General features: G+C 45.5%; 1 protein-coding gene across 7 annotated transcripts; it reads left to right on the top strand.

The window, feature by feature from the left end:
• Positions 1 to 3: 3 nt before the first annotated feature.
• On the top strand, positions 4 to 15,853 carry FAXDC2 (fatty acid hydroxylase domain containing 2). 7 transcript variants are annotated; one of them, XM_066977229.1, is made up of 12 exons: positions 35 to 195; positions 2,998 to 3,538; positions 3,649 to 4,795; positions 6,563 to 6,627; positions 7,755 to 7,802; positions 10,638 to 10,729; positions 10,831 to 10,934; positions 11,670 to 11,791; positions 12,120 to 12,325; positions 13,030 to 13,135; positions 14,161 to 14,327; positions 15,488 to 15,853. In XM_066977229.1, exons 3-12 carry the CDS (start codon positions 4,756 to 4,758, stop codon positions 15,642 to 15,644), a joined length of 1,107 nt encoding a protein of 368 aa, XP_066833330.1. In that variant the 5' UTR covers positions 35 to 195; positions 2,998 to 3,538; positions 3,649 to 4,755; the 3' UTR covers positions 15,645 to 15,853. The 7 variants fall into 7 exon arrangements, with proteins under 7 accessions (XP_066833335.1, XP_066833330.1, XP_047913025.1 ...); XM_066977233.1 differs by having other exon boundaries at positions 40 to 195; positions 3,735 to 3,765; XM_066977232.1 differs by having other exon boundaries at positions 40 to 195; positions 3,649 to 3,765.
• The last annotated feature ends 519 nt before the right edge of the window (positions 15,854 to 16,372 follow it).

Below are 16,372 nucleotides of genomic sequence, written 5' to 3'. Positions count from 1 at the left end.
TGTGCTAAACAGGTAAAAGAAATCGTGTTTTACATGAAGATCTCCGTGAAGGAAGGAAGGATTTGGCAGAGCAGCTCATGCTTCTGTTTGCACCTTCAGACAGCCCGCGTGAAGCTTGCAAGAGGATTTTGGGCATTTTGTGAGCCTGTGGACGCGGTGAAGGAGAAGCCGATCTAAAGCACGCCGGGCACACAGGTAACAGGGCAGGTACCGGAGCCCCTTACCTGCCCCCTACCCCACCCCGCACCGGGCTGAGGCACCCGCGCAGACAGCTCGGCTTCCCCCGGAGCGCCCCGCCGGCACCGCGCCCGCGCCAGGCGCCCCGCAGGCCGCGCCGAGGCCTCTCACCGCGGGGCAGAGCCGCGACAGGCCCCGGCCGGGCCCTTCCCGCCCCCACGCCCCGCTTACGGCCTCGGGGCGGCCCCGCGCGAACGGCCCGGCCCCGGGGGAGGCTCCCGGGACAGGCCCGGGGGGCTCCGAGGGGTCCCTGAGGGGCTCCGAGGGCTCCCGGCCCCCCCTCACCTCCTCGCCGCCGCCGCCCCCTGGAGCCGGGCCGGGCCCCGCCCCCCCGCGGGCCGCTCTAGCCGCCGCTCCCCCCGCGTCTCATCTGCTCCGGGCTCCCCCATCCCCTCCGCTCCCCTCCCCCCACCCCCGCCGCTACCTGCCCGGAAGCCGGGGCCGGGCCCGTGGCGCACCGCGCAGGCGCGATGAGGCCTCCCTCCGGGCCTTAGGCGGGATTTCCGGCTCGCCCTCCCCGGATCTCGCGAGAAGTGGGTGGGGAAGAGGCGGCGGCGGGCGGGCGCGCGCGCGCCGCAACGTGCCCTGCCGCGCGCCCGCCGCGCGCGCGCCCGCAGGGGAGGGGAGGGGAAGGGAGGGGGGAGAGGGAGGAGCGCTGCGCGGATCTGTGCGCATGCGCAGGGCCGCTGCCCTTGCGCTGAGGCGCGCCCCCTGCGCACGAGGGAGATGGGCTCGCCCGGCGCTCCCAGAGCGCGGAGCTTGGGCGAGTCCAAAGGCTGCGGGCGGGGGGAGGCAGCAGGGTGCGGGCCTTTGTCACCCTGGGCACGGCCCGACCCTGCCAGCGCCGCCTCGCCTCAGCGGTCGCTGTGGTGGCCCCGTCTGCCAGCTCTGAGCTGGCTCTGGCTTCTGTTCCAGAAACGTTATTTAAGTCACATTAACACCAAAACTTCACTAAAACAGCCCAACACGGCTTCTAGTGTCACGCAGCTGCCAGCACCACTGCTTTACTGGCTGATGGCAGATACGTGATTGATTTGGAAGCCTGTCTACGAATTATAACGCTTAGATAGTATTTCCTCGCTTTTAGGCTGCCAGCCTCCTCGGACAGGGTTGCATCTGTTAAAAATGGATTACATTTCTCATAGTGCTTCAGAATTGCTATCTGCCCAGCGTTCGGGGTCAGCTGGAAGCTTTCATTGACTCAGCAGCCTGATTACCATTTAGATAAATAAAAGTATCTGGAAAAAAAAATAAATCTTGGTATCTCTTACACTTCAGGCATAGTTCAGTCTCTCAGGTTTAGCGTTCATACCTCAGCAGAAATGCAGATGTAAATGGAGAGGTTTTTTCTGGACACTGCTCTCTGTCAAGTGACCTTGATGCTGTCAGCATCTTCTGAGCTCTATTTTGATTCAACGTTTATCTTTGTAGGTGATAGTTACTATTTTGCCTTCTGAGCTCAGAACTTCACTCAGGTTGTGTAATTCATGCAACATGCTAAATTGGCAGAAAGTTATCACCTTTAACAAAGAGAAGTTATTTTATGAAATGTCTGATCAAAAAAGCATTTCTACTAAGAGAAAATCAGACTTTGTGCGTTCCTCAGAGCTGAGCCTTGGCAGGGATTGCATTAACTGGAGGGTTTCTAGTGACGGTACCAGTTTAGGACACAGGCTAACCAACAAACAGAAGCAGCTTTTAGATTACTGCTGACCTGCACTAGACCCAGACTTGCAGCAGCAGGTAAATGAAGTTTACATCCTTATGACTAATACTCTAATCTGTCTGCTCCTACTGGGCATAAATCTTTCAGATAGAACCCGTGTCTGAATTGAACAGAGGTTAAAAAAGAACACTGAGGTCTGTGAAATTCACTGGCTTATCACATTCTTTAGGATACTGGATGAACAGCCCTCCCAGTGCAAGATCAAGTCCAAATAAAGGACAGGACAGCATTCATGCTCTTTAGATGCCAGTTCCCACTTCCTCCTCTGTACATGTGCAAATAGTTTGGAGGAATTGCATTGCTCCCTGTTGAGTCTGCTGTCTACAGTAAATAACAATTAGTAGCAACAGCTGAGAACTAAAAAAACTCTTTCCCCACTAGGGAATAGATCCCATTAGTCAAGAGAAAGCATTGATGAAAACAGCAAAGGTTCTAAGTCTGAAATGAAACAACAGCAAATGTTTACTGTACTGATGACAAACAGCACTGGTTGGGAGGGGAGTTCAGGAATATTCCTTCAAGAAAAAGTTAATTGATAAAAATATAGATATAGTGGTAGGTGCAAGAAATCAGGCAGACAACAAGGCACCACCGCTATTCGTGCTTGCAGATCTCTCTGCAGCATTAACTACTGCTAGCCTGAGATGTTGCTTACAACAGCATATATTGCTTCGTGCATGTATGGCCATGCAAAGCTAACCGTGAGGGAGAGGAGATGGTCCTTGTCTTTCCTTGAGTGGAAAAATAAATCTGGTTACTTATGTCAAGTAACACCCTCACTTCTTCAGTTGGACTAGATGATCTTGGAGGTCTTTTCCAACCTTAATGATTCCATGATTCTCAGAGCTTCGTTCATAATAGGACGCTGTATATTAGGTAAGTAGTAGATTAGGGCCACATCTGCATAATAAAGACAAATACTACTGTAAATTACATCTTGCAATACTGTAATTACAGACTTTATGGTCTGTAAGCATATTTAAACACAACTGAGCCCAAGCACATTCTAACCTGTTTGCATCTCATCCTTACAGACAGAACCAGTACCTGCAACTGACTGAAGACACTATGCAGCAACTGATGGTGAAATCTGTAGTTAGGACAACACAACGAAATCTTGGACTGCTGTTTTTGGCCACATTCCGCAGTAACCCTTATGCTTTCAACAAATACACCTTTGACTCATTCACTTGCACTGGCGTTTTCTATTTTGTGCTTAAAACATGAGTTAGGGCATTGCAAAAACTATTTAAGGTGTAGCTTTCTTTTTTATTCTCAGACACAGTCATTATCTCTTGGTGAAAAACTCTTACCTGCAGAGATGTATTCTGAATGCTTCACCGAGTGACAGCATGTGCACATGCACAGGGAACGCTGCCAGTACTGCCAGTGACATGGCCCTGGCTTCACATGACTTGTCTGGGAGGGGACAGCCAACTCCTGCCTGGAAACACACCCCCGACTCCTTTGCCTAAACCCTCATAAAGTTTCCGCAGCAGTAGTGAAAGGTGAGGAGTTGAACTCTGGGCTCTGGATAAACACAAAGGACCTCTCCTAGGCTACACTTAGCAGGAGGTAAGCAAAGAGTGGGCAGCCAGAGCTCAGGGGCATAACGGCTGGAAAATACATGGTTGAAACTCTGAAGAAATAATTAAAAGGCAATGTCATATGTACATTTAAAATAGGAACTGTAGTTGCCTTTAGATCTGTGCACTGCTTGGCACAGTAGGAGCCCCACCAGACACATCTAGTCTTGTCTCTCTCCATACAGCGTGGCTGATATGCAGCTTCAGGGTGACCAGGTAGGTTATCCTTACGTTTTTCCTTTCTATAGGTTCTGTACTTTCGCAGACAGTTGTACCCGTATTTCTCTCGGGCAGCATTTCCACCGTCTATGTACTATAAAGGTTGATTCCAGTGAAGTTTTAAAGTAGAAGTTTCAAGCAGGAAGGAAAAAAATACCAAACAACGGGGTTGGCAACCAGTCCATCACTGCGGACACCCAGTTATCCAGCTGTACCTGACAGCAGCAGGACTTAACTGGTGTCAGAAGAAGGATGCAATACAATGCGATACTGGGTACAGTACAAGGAGAAGCAGGCACTTGTGCAGTCTCAGTTTGGGACTATCTGGGCATCAGGAAATGTAAGGGGACAGCAAAGATGGGACATAAATAATGTAAACTTTAAAACAAATGTAAAAAGTATGGCAGTTCTTTTATTAAAGCTGTGTAACCGTTTTTTGGGGTTTTTTTTGTTTTTTTCCAGATTATTTTATGAATTTTAAAACATGACTTGGACAAACTAGCTTTTTCTGATAGTTGAAATGGAAAATACAGTGAAAGCAGATCTCATAGAGTTGCTGGAGAAATGATGAAATACATGGAAATAAAAAAAAATAGTTTGTACTGGAATTCTTTACTGCCTAGTGCCTGTTTCCCTTTTAATATCAAGAGCATGATCAGAAAAACAATTACTTTTACTGCAGGATTTAGAATTTAGTTTGGATCAGATTTTCTGTTAACTAGATTGAAATAACCTAAACAGAGCCTTTATTTTACACAGCACCAGTTCTATCTAATGCTAGCAAATAGCTGCAGACAGCTGAGGTCCTCACTGTTTGCTTCGGGGCTGTGTGACATGCCAACAAGAGATCAGTGCCAAGTACTTGGAAGGATTTTTTTTTGTTTGCCAAAACAGCCGTGGTGACATGAATGCTTTTGTTTATGTACTTGATGCATTCTGAATCAGAAAAGATATTATCCAGTGAAAAAAAAAGGGGTAGGCAATGAGATGCTGGGGAAGGACATGATCCATCAAAATTTGTCTTCATGTAAGTAATGTAAAATTTTATTCTGTAAATGTGACAATAAAGGTAGCTGACTCAGATTTAGGGGAGAGGAAGGTTAAGCAGATACGTTTCAAACTAGAAGGCTTTGCTCAACAAAGACTGCTATTGTAATCTGATTATTTTAAAAAGGAGGAGGACTAGAAATGCAATTACAATTTTAACTCCTTCTCAAACTCACACAATGTGAGACTCAGTCAAGCACTGGTTCTTTCTCTTCCCAGGAACTCAAAGCAGAGTCACGCTCTCACCTGTGCTCTGCTCTTTAGCCCTTTGCATGCAAAGACTCAGCAGGGATTGAATCAGCACTGCTGTATGGAGCTGCAAATAGTAACTAAGATATCTGCCTCTCTGAGATCTAATGTCTATTACAAGATTACCTAGGAGTAGAATAATCTCTTTTACCACAGATAACTATGACCAGTATTATTTTCTGTACTGTTGTAGCAGAATAAGTCGATGGTGCTGTTTTCAGCTCCCTCCTGGGTGCTGTAGGGAAGACAGGGAGGTGCACAACAAAAGGACAAGGGATGCAAGTTATAACAGGGGAAATTCTGATGAGATATTAGGAAAAAAAAATACAGTAGAGGTAGTCAAACACTGGAACACATTTCCTGGAGAAGCTGTAGCATCTCCCTCCATGCACATACTCAAAGCTCAACAGCTCAAGGCTCCAAACAACCTGATCTAACTTTGAAGTTGGCCCCGTACTGAGCAAGGGGTTGGGCCAAGGGGTCCAGAAGTTATTTCCAACTGAAATGATGTTGTGATTTTAAGTAGTGAGGTAGAGCATCCTTAAAGAATAAGGAAAGTGTTAAAGCAGGAGCTGGAATAGAGCAAGGTGCCCAAAAAGTAGTGGATTATTTGTTTGACGTATTACAAGTGTTAGCAGTGTTTTCACAGAGACACCAGGCACACCTGCACCGAGAGGACCTGTGTGACCAGATGGGCACATACTGCACATTGCTTAACAAAGTGCTTCATCATGATCAGGAGGTCTTTGCAAATGAAGATCAGCTCACTTTGCCCTGGGGCAAATTATTTACCCTGTTCTATTCAGACTAGCAGGTTACGTGTTATGGTAACTCATAGGTATTCTTCATCAGATATGTTAGAGTCCCACCGATATTTTATCAGTAAAATTGTGGTTGGCAAACTAGATATAGTGGGGGAAAAAACATACAAAAGATCTCACAGACTGGCTTTAGTAGCTCACAAAGTCTAATAGAGGAGCTCTCGATCTGGGGACAGATGAGATGTACTAGGTCACTGGCACTTCCCTAACACATTCTGATTTTAAGCAATAGCACCTCTCACCCATTGTTTGTTTGTTTGTTTTAGCAAAGGGAGACAACATGAAGTTGTTTGTTTGTTTGTTAAGGCTGCTACCAAAATTTAGCATTTCCCATTGGAGTATTTGCAAGCCTAGTGTTGACACAGAGTTAGGGCTTGTGGTTTCCAGTGTCAAATCACTTTTTGTCTGATTTCTTTTGGCTTCCCAGAACTGTTTAACATCAGTAGTAAGCAGTTTGGTTGTCTGGCCTCACCTTTTTCTGTCCATGAGTAAGCAGGAACCCAAGCAGGAAGAAAGTGTCCAATTTTTTTGTCTCCTGCCCATTGACCTGCACACTAACATGGTGTAGGGAAACAAAGCTGGAAATGCTTGTAAATAAACAGAGTTGCATTTGGAAGAGTGTACCCAGAAAGCTATCGCTTTGTCTCTCCGCTCCTATGATGATTTCTTTTTGGCAGTGCGTTCCCCCTTTCTGACAAGCTGCAAGAGGAGTACTCCCAGGAGGCCTGCTACCATCATAAAGGTAATAGAATATCATCTGTCTAATGAATCATTTTCTGGTTTTCATTGTACCTTAGACAGGTGCCTTTGTACCTTCTCTGCACTTTCCTTTGTTACCTTAGGTAACACCGCGTGCCTGTGTTTGAATATTCTTCCAACTATGAAAAGCAAAATAGATTAAATTCTGCAGTCCTCAGTAAGCTGTCACTTATACCATTAGACTTGATGTCTTTGCTCATAAAATCTGTGTGAAACCAAGAAAATCTTAGGGAGCGTTGTGTTTGATTTTGCTAATTACAGCTTACGGGAAGAGTGCAGCAATATAAGAACAGTTACACAATGATCATCCTGTGGCATGGCCATGGACAGCAATTTTACCCCAGCAGCTTCTTTAACCTCGGGTTTGTTTCACCCCTCCTTTTTTTTTTAAAATATAATATATATATATATATATATAAAATATATATATATATATATATATAATTGGTAATAAACATTCAAGTCAGAGCCAAACAGAAGGAGATCTGTTATGAAGTAGCTGTCTGTCCACTGGGTCTTAAACCCTGAAACTGAGCTATTTCTGTCAGTACCAACCATAGCTGGACTTGAAGCAGAGGTGATTTTCTCACTTACCCTGTTCTCAGGCTGTAACTCATCCACGTGAGTGAAGACTGCATGGTGCTCTACTGTATTAATACTTCAGGGCACAAGCTCACATCAGTGTAGTCTTGTTTTCTTTTCATCGTTGTTAGTGTTAACAGCGTGCCTTTGTTAGGCAAGAGTGCGTGTCTCAAGCAGCATTTGCTGGAGTTCCCACTGAGCGCAATGTATTTCTGGGATAGATGGAGGGAGGAAGCTGTGCCACCATCAAAAGCTTCGGTTTTGGTTGTTCTTCCATTTTTCTTTACTATCTTTGCAACCTTCTCAGTGTTTTAGGAAAATACTAATACACATCAGGAAATAAGGGGGTGCGGGGGCTGTAAGGCTTTAAGAGCTCAGCTTTGTTCCATGGACAAAAACGAAGGAGGGGCAGGGCATAGAGGGTAACTATGGTACAGTTTTGCAACTGAAGCTGATTTGCTATGGTCAGCATTGTGTTCTTCCACCCTCCGGCTGTACAAAGTTCACTTGCATCACTTCTTATTTCAGATGAAGAGAGACTCTGGATACTCCACCATGGCTGCACAGCAGAAACAGGTAAAGACTCAAAGTTCACCTTTTAAAGGAAGCGTTACGCAGGCGCTTTGGAAAGCTGGATGTGTTGAATAACCTCATAAGAGAGGTGACAGACATATCAACGCTCCAGTCGCTTTAACACAACTAGGAATTCATTGCTCATCACTACGGCAATGCTTTCACACCATTTTTTCCCTTCCAGTGCGCTGTGGCTATAGCACTAAGTGGTGAAGGGCCTGTTACCTCTGCTTGTATGGCAGGAGACCACAACCCTCTTCATGCCAGCAGCTCTGCCACCTAACCAGGCCCAGCCCTCCGAGTGGGCCAGCTAACAGTGTCTTTCCCAGCTGGTGCGCCTGCTTCTCTTTTACCTTGCAGGCAGCAACTCTGCTCTGCACTTAAGGAATTTGTCACCTTGTACAAGCCCTTTAAGGGCAACATCTCAGGCGATCAGTGGAGCAGAATTTGGAAACTGCTGTGCCGGAGCCGCTGGCATGAAGAGAAACAGGGTGTTAGCACTTGGACCTGATGAACAAGATTTTTTTTTAATGTAAACTTCTCTGCTTCTACAGCTCATGTAATTATACTGTGCGGGGTTCATTCATGTAATTACTTCCTCATGTGCAATAAAAGCACAGTCTCAAAACAAAAGACAGTTTCTGTCCAAATGGCTTTTAAAATAGCTTAAAAAGTGCTGAGCTGTGGCTACTCTCAGTCCTATCTCAAAGCAAGGCATACATAGTCTCTGATGTGTATTAGAAGTCATTAATATCTGAAATTATTTGAGATCATCTGGCTGGAGGATGCTAAAGAATCTGAAATATTATTTGGTCTAACTACAAATTCTGACTTCAAAATTTTTCTTTGGTATGGTCTTTTGTCATCCTATGAAAAAGGATTTAAAGGATACAATTCTGTTAAAAGGCTCAGAGCCTTTTATAGCTTCTAATACCTTTCTTTCTGAAGAATACCTAGATGGTATTCCAGGGTTTAACTATTAAGAAATTCTTATCTTGTATCAGTATACATTAGGTGTAACGTGGATACAACTGGACGACTGAAACTTGAGAGCAAATCTCCAGCCCAGAATTCAGCACGTACTATCTGAAGCTGGAATAGATGGCTCTTTCACCAGCTTTACATTTTCAGTTGAGTACACCCAGCCATAACGCTGGCAACTGATTGTATTGCTTCGAATACAAGCCTACAAGGCTCACAGACATGGAGCTGTAGGGCAAGAGTCCTGTAAATTACTTTCTCCCCAGCTGCTAACGTGATAAAAACTGAAACGATAGGAACAAATGTTTGTTTTAATGAGGAAAGTTTCAGTGCTAATGAGCAAAGTTCTGTCCTGGGACAGATAAATACTGCTGACAAGTTCTGGGCAATGATTAATATTCTGTAGCTGTTACAGAATCTTAAAAAACCTCTTAACACTGAAAGCTATGTCGAGAGGGTTCCTCTATATTGCATTACCCTACACACACAGCTGCATTCAACATGCATTAGCGAGCTGTCTCTCTTGTTTGTCCTCCCTGACAGGAGACAAACAGGACAGCAACTATGAATCATGCTATTTTTACTCCAGTCTGCTTTTGCAGCTAAACAACACAGTTAAAAAAAAACAGGAAGGACAGAGTTATGAACAAAACGCTAGCTGGTTATTACACTACATTATTTTAGAATTTCATTTATTTATCTGCAGGATGATTAAAAAAATAAATACATGTATTCACCCAAGAAAACTCGAACTAAGATTTCTGAACTGCACAACCAATATGGGCTACGTTAAGACAGATAGTTAATTATATACTTGTCATATAATTGATAATCATTTTCAAATATTTAAGTGTTCAAATATGTTGAATACTGCTTTTTGAATATTCTTATTCCTAGAATCAAAAAGTCATGCTGGTCTGACTCTTACGCAGTTGCTTTGTGTGGTTAAAATCCTTACCAGCCCAGGAGTCATGTTAACACCACAAGTGCCCTTATGCTGTACACAGGAATATTTGTTTAGTAGGTAACACTTCCTTGACTGACAAAAGGCATCAACTTTATACTTTTTAAAAGTTGCGTATTTTAACTCCTTGTTATTGGGCAGTTATTCTGTACAGATGACACACGGTACCTTCTAGGCAAGTTGTACTCCCAGTACTAGAATTGAGATGTATCTACGGTGGGCTAACGGCACAGCAAGTGAGCTGTGCAAGGCATTTTACATATTACTTATATTCTGCGTTAGACCTCTGTTAGAGTTGGGGAAAAAAAGCGAAGCTTCTGGATGCATGAGCCCATCTTCAGAAGCACTCTTCAAAGCTAAGAGAAAAGTTGAGAAGTGGTTCTGAATTAACTGGAGCTATTAATCAAATCACCTGAGCATAATAGTTCTTCATTACTGCAGGGGGATAGCATATTGAATACTGGGAGGGAGAATAAACTGACAGAGTGAGGGAGGTGCTGAGATGGAGCACGATTCCTTACCCCCAGGTCTTCCATTCCTACTGTTCTGAGTTATCCAGAAGCCCTTTATATTACAGTCCTCGAGGTACTCAGAAATGTATCCAATAAAAATGGGGAGGGAAAGATCAGTGGTCCTTCCTCTCCCTTTGATTACACCAGAGAAATTCCACGTCAGTGACACTTCAGGGCTCTGTGAAGATGTCAGGTGGACATGGGTGAACTCTCCCCCACAGTTACGCGCACTATCCCAGAACATCTTTGTTACTATGTTCTTTAGAATCTATAAAGCAAACCAGACCATCATAGGACTGCCTTTAACTCCTGCATTTCAAATACAAAAAAGCCTAGCCGAGGGCCCCGCAGCACATACTTACTCTTGCTGCTTGCTCGCAGGAAGAGAAGCTCTGGGATGCCGTGAAGACCTCTGCCATGGTCCTTGGTACAGGCCTGCTCATATTCACTGCCTTCATGAACTCTGCTTCTTGGTGAGATTGTTAGAACAAAGGACTTGAGGAGAAGTATTTCTGTGGAGAGGGGATAAACAGATTGTGGAAAGATAAGTCACTAACAACACTTATTCCCACAGGTGCGTACAGAAGATCTGGGAGACTTCAGGCAATTTCTGGCAAACAGCATGGCTAACGCTTTACAACCTGTTTGAGGGAAGGGAATGGTCACTCTTCCTCTTTGGTGAGTTATTCAGATTAACAACCCTTTGCTGTACAAGGGCATGTATTGTATTTAAAATGGGATGTGGATGCTGCATCCCAGACTACTTCCCCAACTGAAAAGCACGTGTAGGCTTCAAAACCAGCTGTAAGTGACAGTGCAACAGTGCTGCCGTTGGAGTGGCTCCTCATATAGACCTACTATAGGGATTAAAAATCTGATCCTTTGCTGCTGCTGAAAGCACAGAACGGCTTCCCTGTGTAACCATACTCTCTGCTCCTGTGAGAAGTGAATGACTCAGTAGAACTAATTACTGAAAATTAAAGTAAAATTAGTAAACTTTACACTTGCTGTAGTGTACAGTCCTTCTCTGTCTGTGATTAACAGTTGGTGAACATGCTCGGTAGGGATGTTGCAAGGTCCCAGGAATCAACTTGATCTTATCCAATGTGTATTTAAAGATAACTCGTGACAGAGGTTCCCCAACCTCATAGAAAAACCTTTTCTTAGCGTGTTGTTACAAGTTTTAGCCTATGGGGCACTTGTGCAGTTTAACCTCCTCACCATTGCCTAGATCTTAGTTGGGTGTCAGAACCTATTCTTGTTCTGTTTTAAAGCATCTCTGGGCAGGGATTATACACCTGGTATACACAGGTCCAAGCAAGGTCCTCTGGATACTAATCCACTGTATCATTTTTCTGATTAGCCATAGCTCTCAATGTACTCACACACCTCTGACCTTTCCTCGTGTCACAGGGGCTGCGTTGGTTCCTAGCCTTGCTTTCTGGTGCTTCAATGGAATCCTTATGGTGGCTGATGTAACAGGAAAGCCAACTTTCATTACTCGGTATCGCATTCAGCTGGGCAAGAATGATCCTGTAAGTAATTGTCACTGTGCCTCTTCTGCTGGTTGAACACTTCCTGGAGTCTCTTAGGTTAGGAGAGGGGAGAAGAACCAGTTATGCTTTTCTCTTCCAACCAGATAGGATTCAAGGAGAATCAAGCTGAGTCTTGTATATCCACTGCAGAGAGAAAAAACGTTCTTGTAATTAGGCTACTGATCAGATCTTGATAGACTGCTTGTTAAAAAGTTGACCCCTAAACTAATACAAAAGCATCCTGCAATTCTAAAAGCTCTTTATTGTCCCTAATCAAAGCAACACAGTGCTTCCATATTCGCCTCAAATCCTGACTTCTTTTTTGCAGGTGGACATAAAAAAATTGCGACAAGCCATCTACACAGCACTGTTTAATCAGTTCTTTGTCTCCTTCCCCATGCTTGTGCCCATGTTCTATGTCATGAAATGGTGGGGCAACACCTTCAGCAAGGAATTACCCACCTTCCAGTGGTTTCTTGTCGAGCTGAGCATCTTTACCATAACTGAGGAAATTCTCTTCTATTATTCACACAGGTGAGCTGAGCACTGGAACAGGACTCAGTGGTTTGCCCCTCTGCCTTTAAGGTTATACCCATCTCTTGAAACAGCCATAGTCCTAGTCCACCCTCTTCCAACAACCTTGTATTTCTATGGGAAGACTTAGGTCCTGGAACTTACTTATAAGTTCCTGTATTAGGGAACATCCTTACTACATGAGGCTTGGCTGCTGCAATGCTGCTAGTAACTACAGTAAGCAGAAATGGGTAAAAACTACAAATGTGGAGCAGGTTAGAGATTCAGGAATAAACTAAACAGATAGCTTTATACAAAAGCTGTTAAAAAAAGCATTTGGACAAAGGCACAAAAAAAAAAAAAAAACAGGAGGGCCACTTACTATTCTCTCTCTAATAGTTGCCAGTAGGAAAAGTCAAAACAGCAAAAATATAGTGAGTCTTCCCCTAAAGGGAAGGTTTGAGTGAATCAATCTTTCAGAGACTTGGATTTACGGGATGTACTTGAACTTAAGTTCAGCATCAACCAACAGACATTGAATCCATTGAACGAGGACTTAATGGTGAAGAAAGAGAGAAGCCAGGAGTCCTACACTCTCATTCCCAGCTGTTCTAAAATCTGTTTTCAAGAGGAGATATGAGACATGCCCCAGGAAAAGTTGTAACGTTACTCTCTGTTCCTGTCTTATGGGGCTCAAAACCTACGTTTCTGTTTTCTCTACTTAGGCTTGTTCATCTGCCCCTCCTGTACAAGCACATTCACAAGAAGCACCACGAATGGACAGCCCCCATTGGCGTGGTCTCCATTTACGCTCACCCATTAGAGCACATAGTAAGTGGATCTTCCCGTGGTCGCCTTCCACTTCCTGCGTGGAGTGTGAGTTCCATGGGATGAAAAGGAGCGGTAAGAGAAGAAAAGCAAGTGCTTCCTTAGAATCTTCTTTCTTAGAAGAGGAAGCTAAACTGCAATTCCAAGAAGCCTAGCTGTAGAAACGCTGCAGTGCCTGTTTATACTGGACTCTACTAGCTTTAAGAGCAGAGAGAGAGCTGGGAGCACAGATTGTGCTTTCAGCAAAGAGATTTAACAGTTACACAGGCTAGGTTACTGCATGGACTCAGTTCTGTCATTATTTTCATGCTGGTGGCTGGGATCAGTACTTGCAACCCTCCTTGAGTGTCTCCCAGCCTTGCTCCAGCCAAGACTTCTCATAAAAATGCATCCCGACTTCAGAAGATTGCACCTCTAAATACCACCTCCTGTTAATAACAGGACTGGGCTGCAGCGCCAGCTCTGCGAGTCTCCCTAACTGGCAGCCTTTGGGTAGCAGAATGGCCTTTTAAATCCAGGAGTCAAGCTGAGCCCAGCCGGTGCGGTAAGCCTCGTCTGGGCCACGGCTGCTATTTGTACCGCTGGTAGGACACAATGAAGTGATGCAGCTGGGATCACTGCTGCTTTGACTGCAAACATAGGCCAGTGCCCCTTTACAGCTAGGTTTCCCTAGAGCAGCTTCAGCTTTTTTCCAACAAGCAGCTGGAATTCTCACCTCTGACTCCAGGGTGAGTTACTAGAACCATGCTGCCCTCGCACCCCCTGGTTTGCTCTCATGTCCAAGTTTTACTGCTAGTTTGGGGAGCTTGTACTGTGACTATGTTTCGGAGTGAGTAAAACTCAGTTGGCTCAGAGCAGAATTATTTCTTTGCTGCTGATTATGTACTTTTAGCAAGGTGTTTGCAGAGGGATATGCCCTTTATGCTGTTTGCACAAAACTAATGCACTCCAGCGAAACAATCTGGCTCCTAGACAAGAACCTGCTTGTTGTGGACCCATTAACGAGGCAGTTTGCTTCTCATTTCTAGCTCTCCAACACGTTGCCTGTCATGACTGGCCCGATGCTCATGGGGTCTCACATTGTTTCAGTCGCAGCGTGGTTCTCCCTTGCTCTTGTAACAACCAGCATTTCGCACTGCGGCTACCACCTGCCCCTCCTGCCGTCGCCGGAGTTCCACGACTTCCACCACCTCAAGTACGTCCCAGCTCCCCTTCCCCCTCCTTCCTGCACCCTGTCACTGCCCACAGGCAAAGCTCCTTTTGGAGCATGATTTCGTGTGTAAGCAGAGAAGCCTATGCAGTTCACCTGATGGCAGACCAAAATCAGTTCTCAGAGCAGTTAAACAGAGCTTTGGTCTCCGAGGATTCCTGCTGACTTCCCACCCAACTGCCAGCCACCTCCCTGACATCTATGCTTCTCCATGAGCTGACCTGGAGACCTCGGAAGCACAAACGCACAGCTGAGGCTGGGTGTTTCAAGTTTCCCAAAACGACATGGGAGGAAAGCACCCAGTGCTGGACTTCCCCCAGCACAAGTGCAGAGACAGTTCTCTGCAAGGCTCCTCCTGGAAGCTCAGAAGATACCGCATATGATCTAGATTCAAGGCAGCAAGGACAAATCACATAGCAAAACCAAATCTGCTGCGGGAGCCTCCCTGTCTGTCTCTTTCCTACACACTGGGATTAGCAACAGTGATCAGATAACACCTTGCACAAACAATCTCAATTAACCCTTCCTGGCAAAGACTCCCAGCCCCCTTTTACACGGGAGAGTATAGTTTCAGTAGGTTGTTCAGGGATACATACCAAAATCATGGAAGAATTGTCCCCATCTGCCGTACTTCTCCGACCGCAATTTGCTTCTCCTGCAGAAATAGAAAATGGGATCGTTCTATTGCAACCTAAGTGCAGGGCAACACCCAAAACATGGAGCCAGTTCTTGTTACCAGTCATCTCCTCTGCAGCTCGGCTCATGTCAGGACACGGATCGCCGCAGAGCTCAGCTGCTGTCTGGGCAGAGCGGCTGTGCCAGCATCTGCAGTGCTGGAAGCACGTCAGCTCCACGACTCTGGGCAGCCTGGGCTGAAAACGCAGGCATGGCGAGGTGGCTGCCCCACTGCTCCCACAGCTCCGAGCTGCTGTGGGCAGGGACGGCTGTTGTTCAGTGTCACCGTACCTGGATAACGAAGTAGCAGGAGGGAAGCTCCGTAGGTTTCACCCAGGTTTCATTAGGGCTGCGAGGGAAACGTACAGCAGCAGCAATCGCATGGATGGCTTATCAGGGCTCTGAAAGATCGGAAGGGCAAGGTAACCTCAGTAACTTCCAGTGATGTTTATTCTCTGTTTGGTTTCTAGGTTCAACCAGTGTTACGGAGTCCTGGGAGTACTGGATTATCTGCATGGGACAGACACGGTGTTCAGACAAACCAAAGCCTACGAGAGGCACAGGGTCCTCCTCAGCCTCACCCCTCTCTCAGAAAGCATCCCGGAGACACCCAAGAGGGCAGAGTGACCTCCAACCCTGCAGCCTGCATTCTCGCAGAGCCCAGTGACAAGGAGAGCTAGAGACAATTTATGCCAAATAGTACCTTAATTGGGAAACAAGTCACTGGTCACGAGTAACAGTTCCCAAAACTGAACTGAAACATGCCACTTGAGATGACCACAGTCACCGCCTGTTATTTTCTACTGAAGGTGTGAAAAAACTGCTCTAGAAAGCTATTTTTAAACTTGTATTGTTTCTTGGTTCTAGCCGCCTGCACATAAGCCACACAGTTTTGGGGATTACTGAATCCTCATTAGATCACATTTTGGCCTCTTTCAGCAGCGTTCTATAGACATACCAGCAAGATCGCTACGACTACATACTATAGGAATTAGAACCACTGTTCTTCTGACACTTAGCTTTACCCAACCTCAGGCAGCCTTGGGTGTGGGATGATTTGTCCTGCAACCCCACAAAAAGTCAGTGAAGCCATGGCTTTAGAAACGTTCCCTTACACACACAACACAGGCCTGATCTGCCCTCAGCAGTTTTTCATTATGCAATTTTAAGTACATCTGAGGTTGGGGCTGTCTCGTCCTCATGGCCACTCCACAAACCGACACAAACAGCACTCACACCTTTATGCAGATCCGCAAATACTTATACAATAAAAATCAAGACATGCTGCAAATTTTTTTGTAGAGCTGACCTGCTCTGCACTTACCTGCTGTCAGCCCCTGGAAGCCAACTCTCTT

Source organism: Anser cygnoides, chromosome 14 (genome assembly GCF_040182565.1).
Source record: "Anser cygnoides isolate HZ-2024a breed goose chromosome 14, Taihu_goose_T2T_genome, whole genome shotgun sequence".
Lineage (NCBI taxonomy): Eukaryota > Metazoa > Chordata > Aves > Anseriformes > Anatidae > Anser > Anser cygnoides.
Note: the sequence above shows the minus strand (reverse complement) of the source record. Positions and strands in the feature narration are given on the sequence as shown.

Bases quoted from the DNA above. Each gene is read 5' to 3' on its own strand.
- FAXDC2 (XM_066977229.1), top strand. From the start codon at position 4,756: ATGCTGGGGAAGGACATGATCCATCAAAATTTGTCTTCAT. The intron at 6,628-7,754 runs GTAATAGAATAT...TTCTTATTTCAG, and splicing joins GGCCTGCTACCATCATAAAG to ATGAAGAGAGACTCTGGATA. The intron at 11,792-12,119 runs GTAAGTAATTGT...TCTTTTTTGCAG, and splicing joins AGCTGGGCAAGAATGATCCT to GTGGACATAAAAAAATTGCG.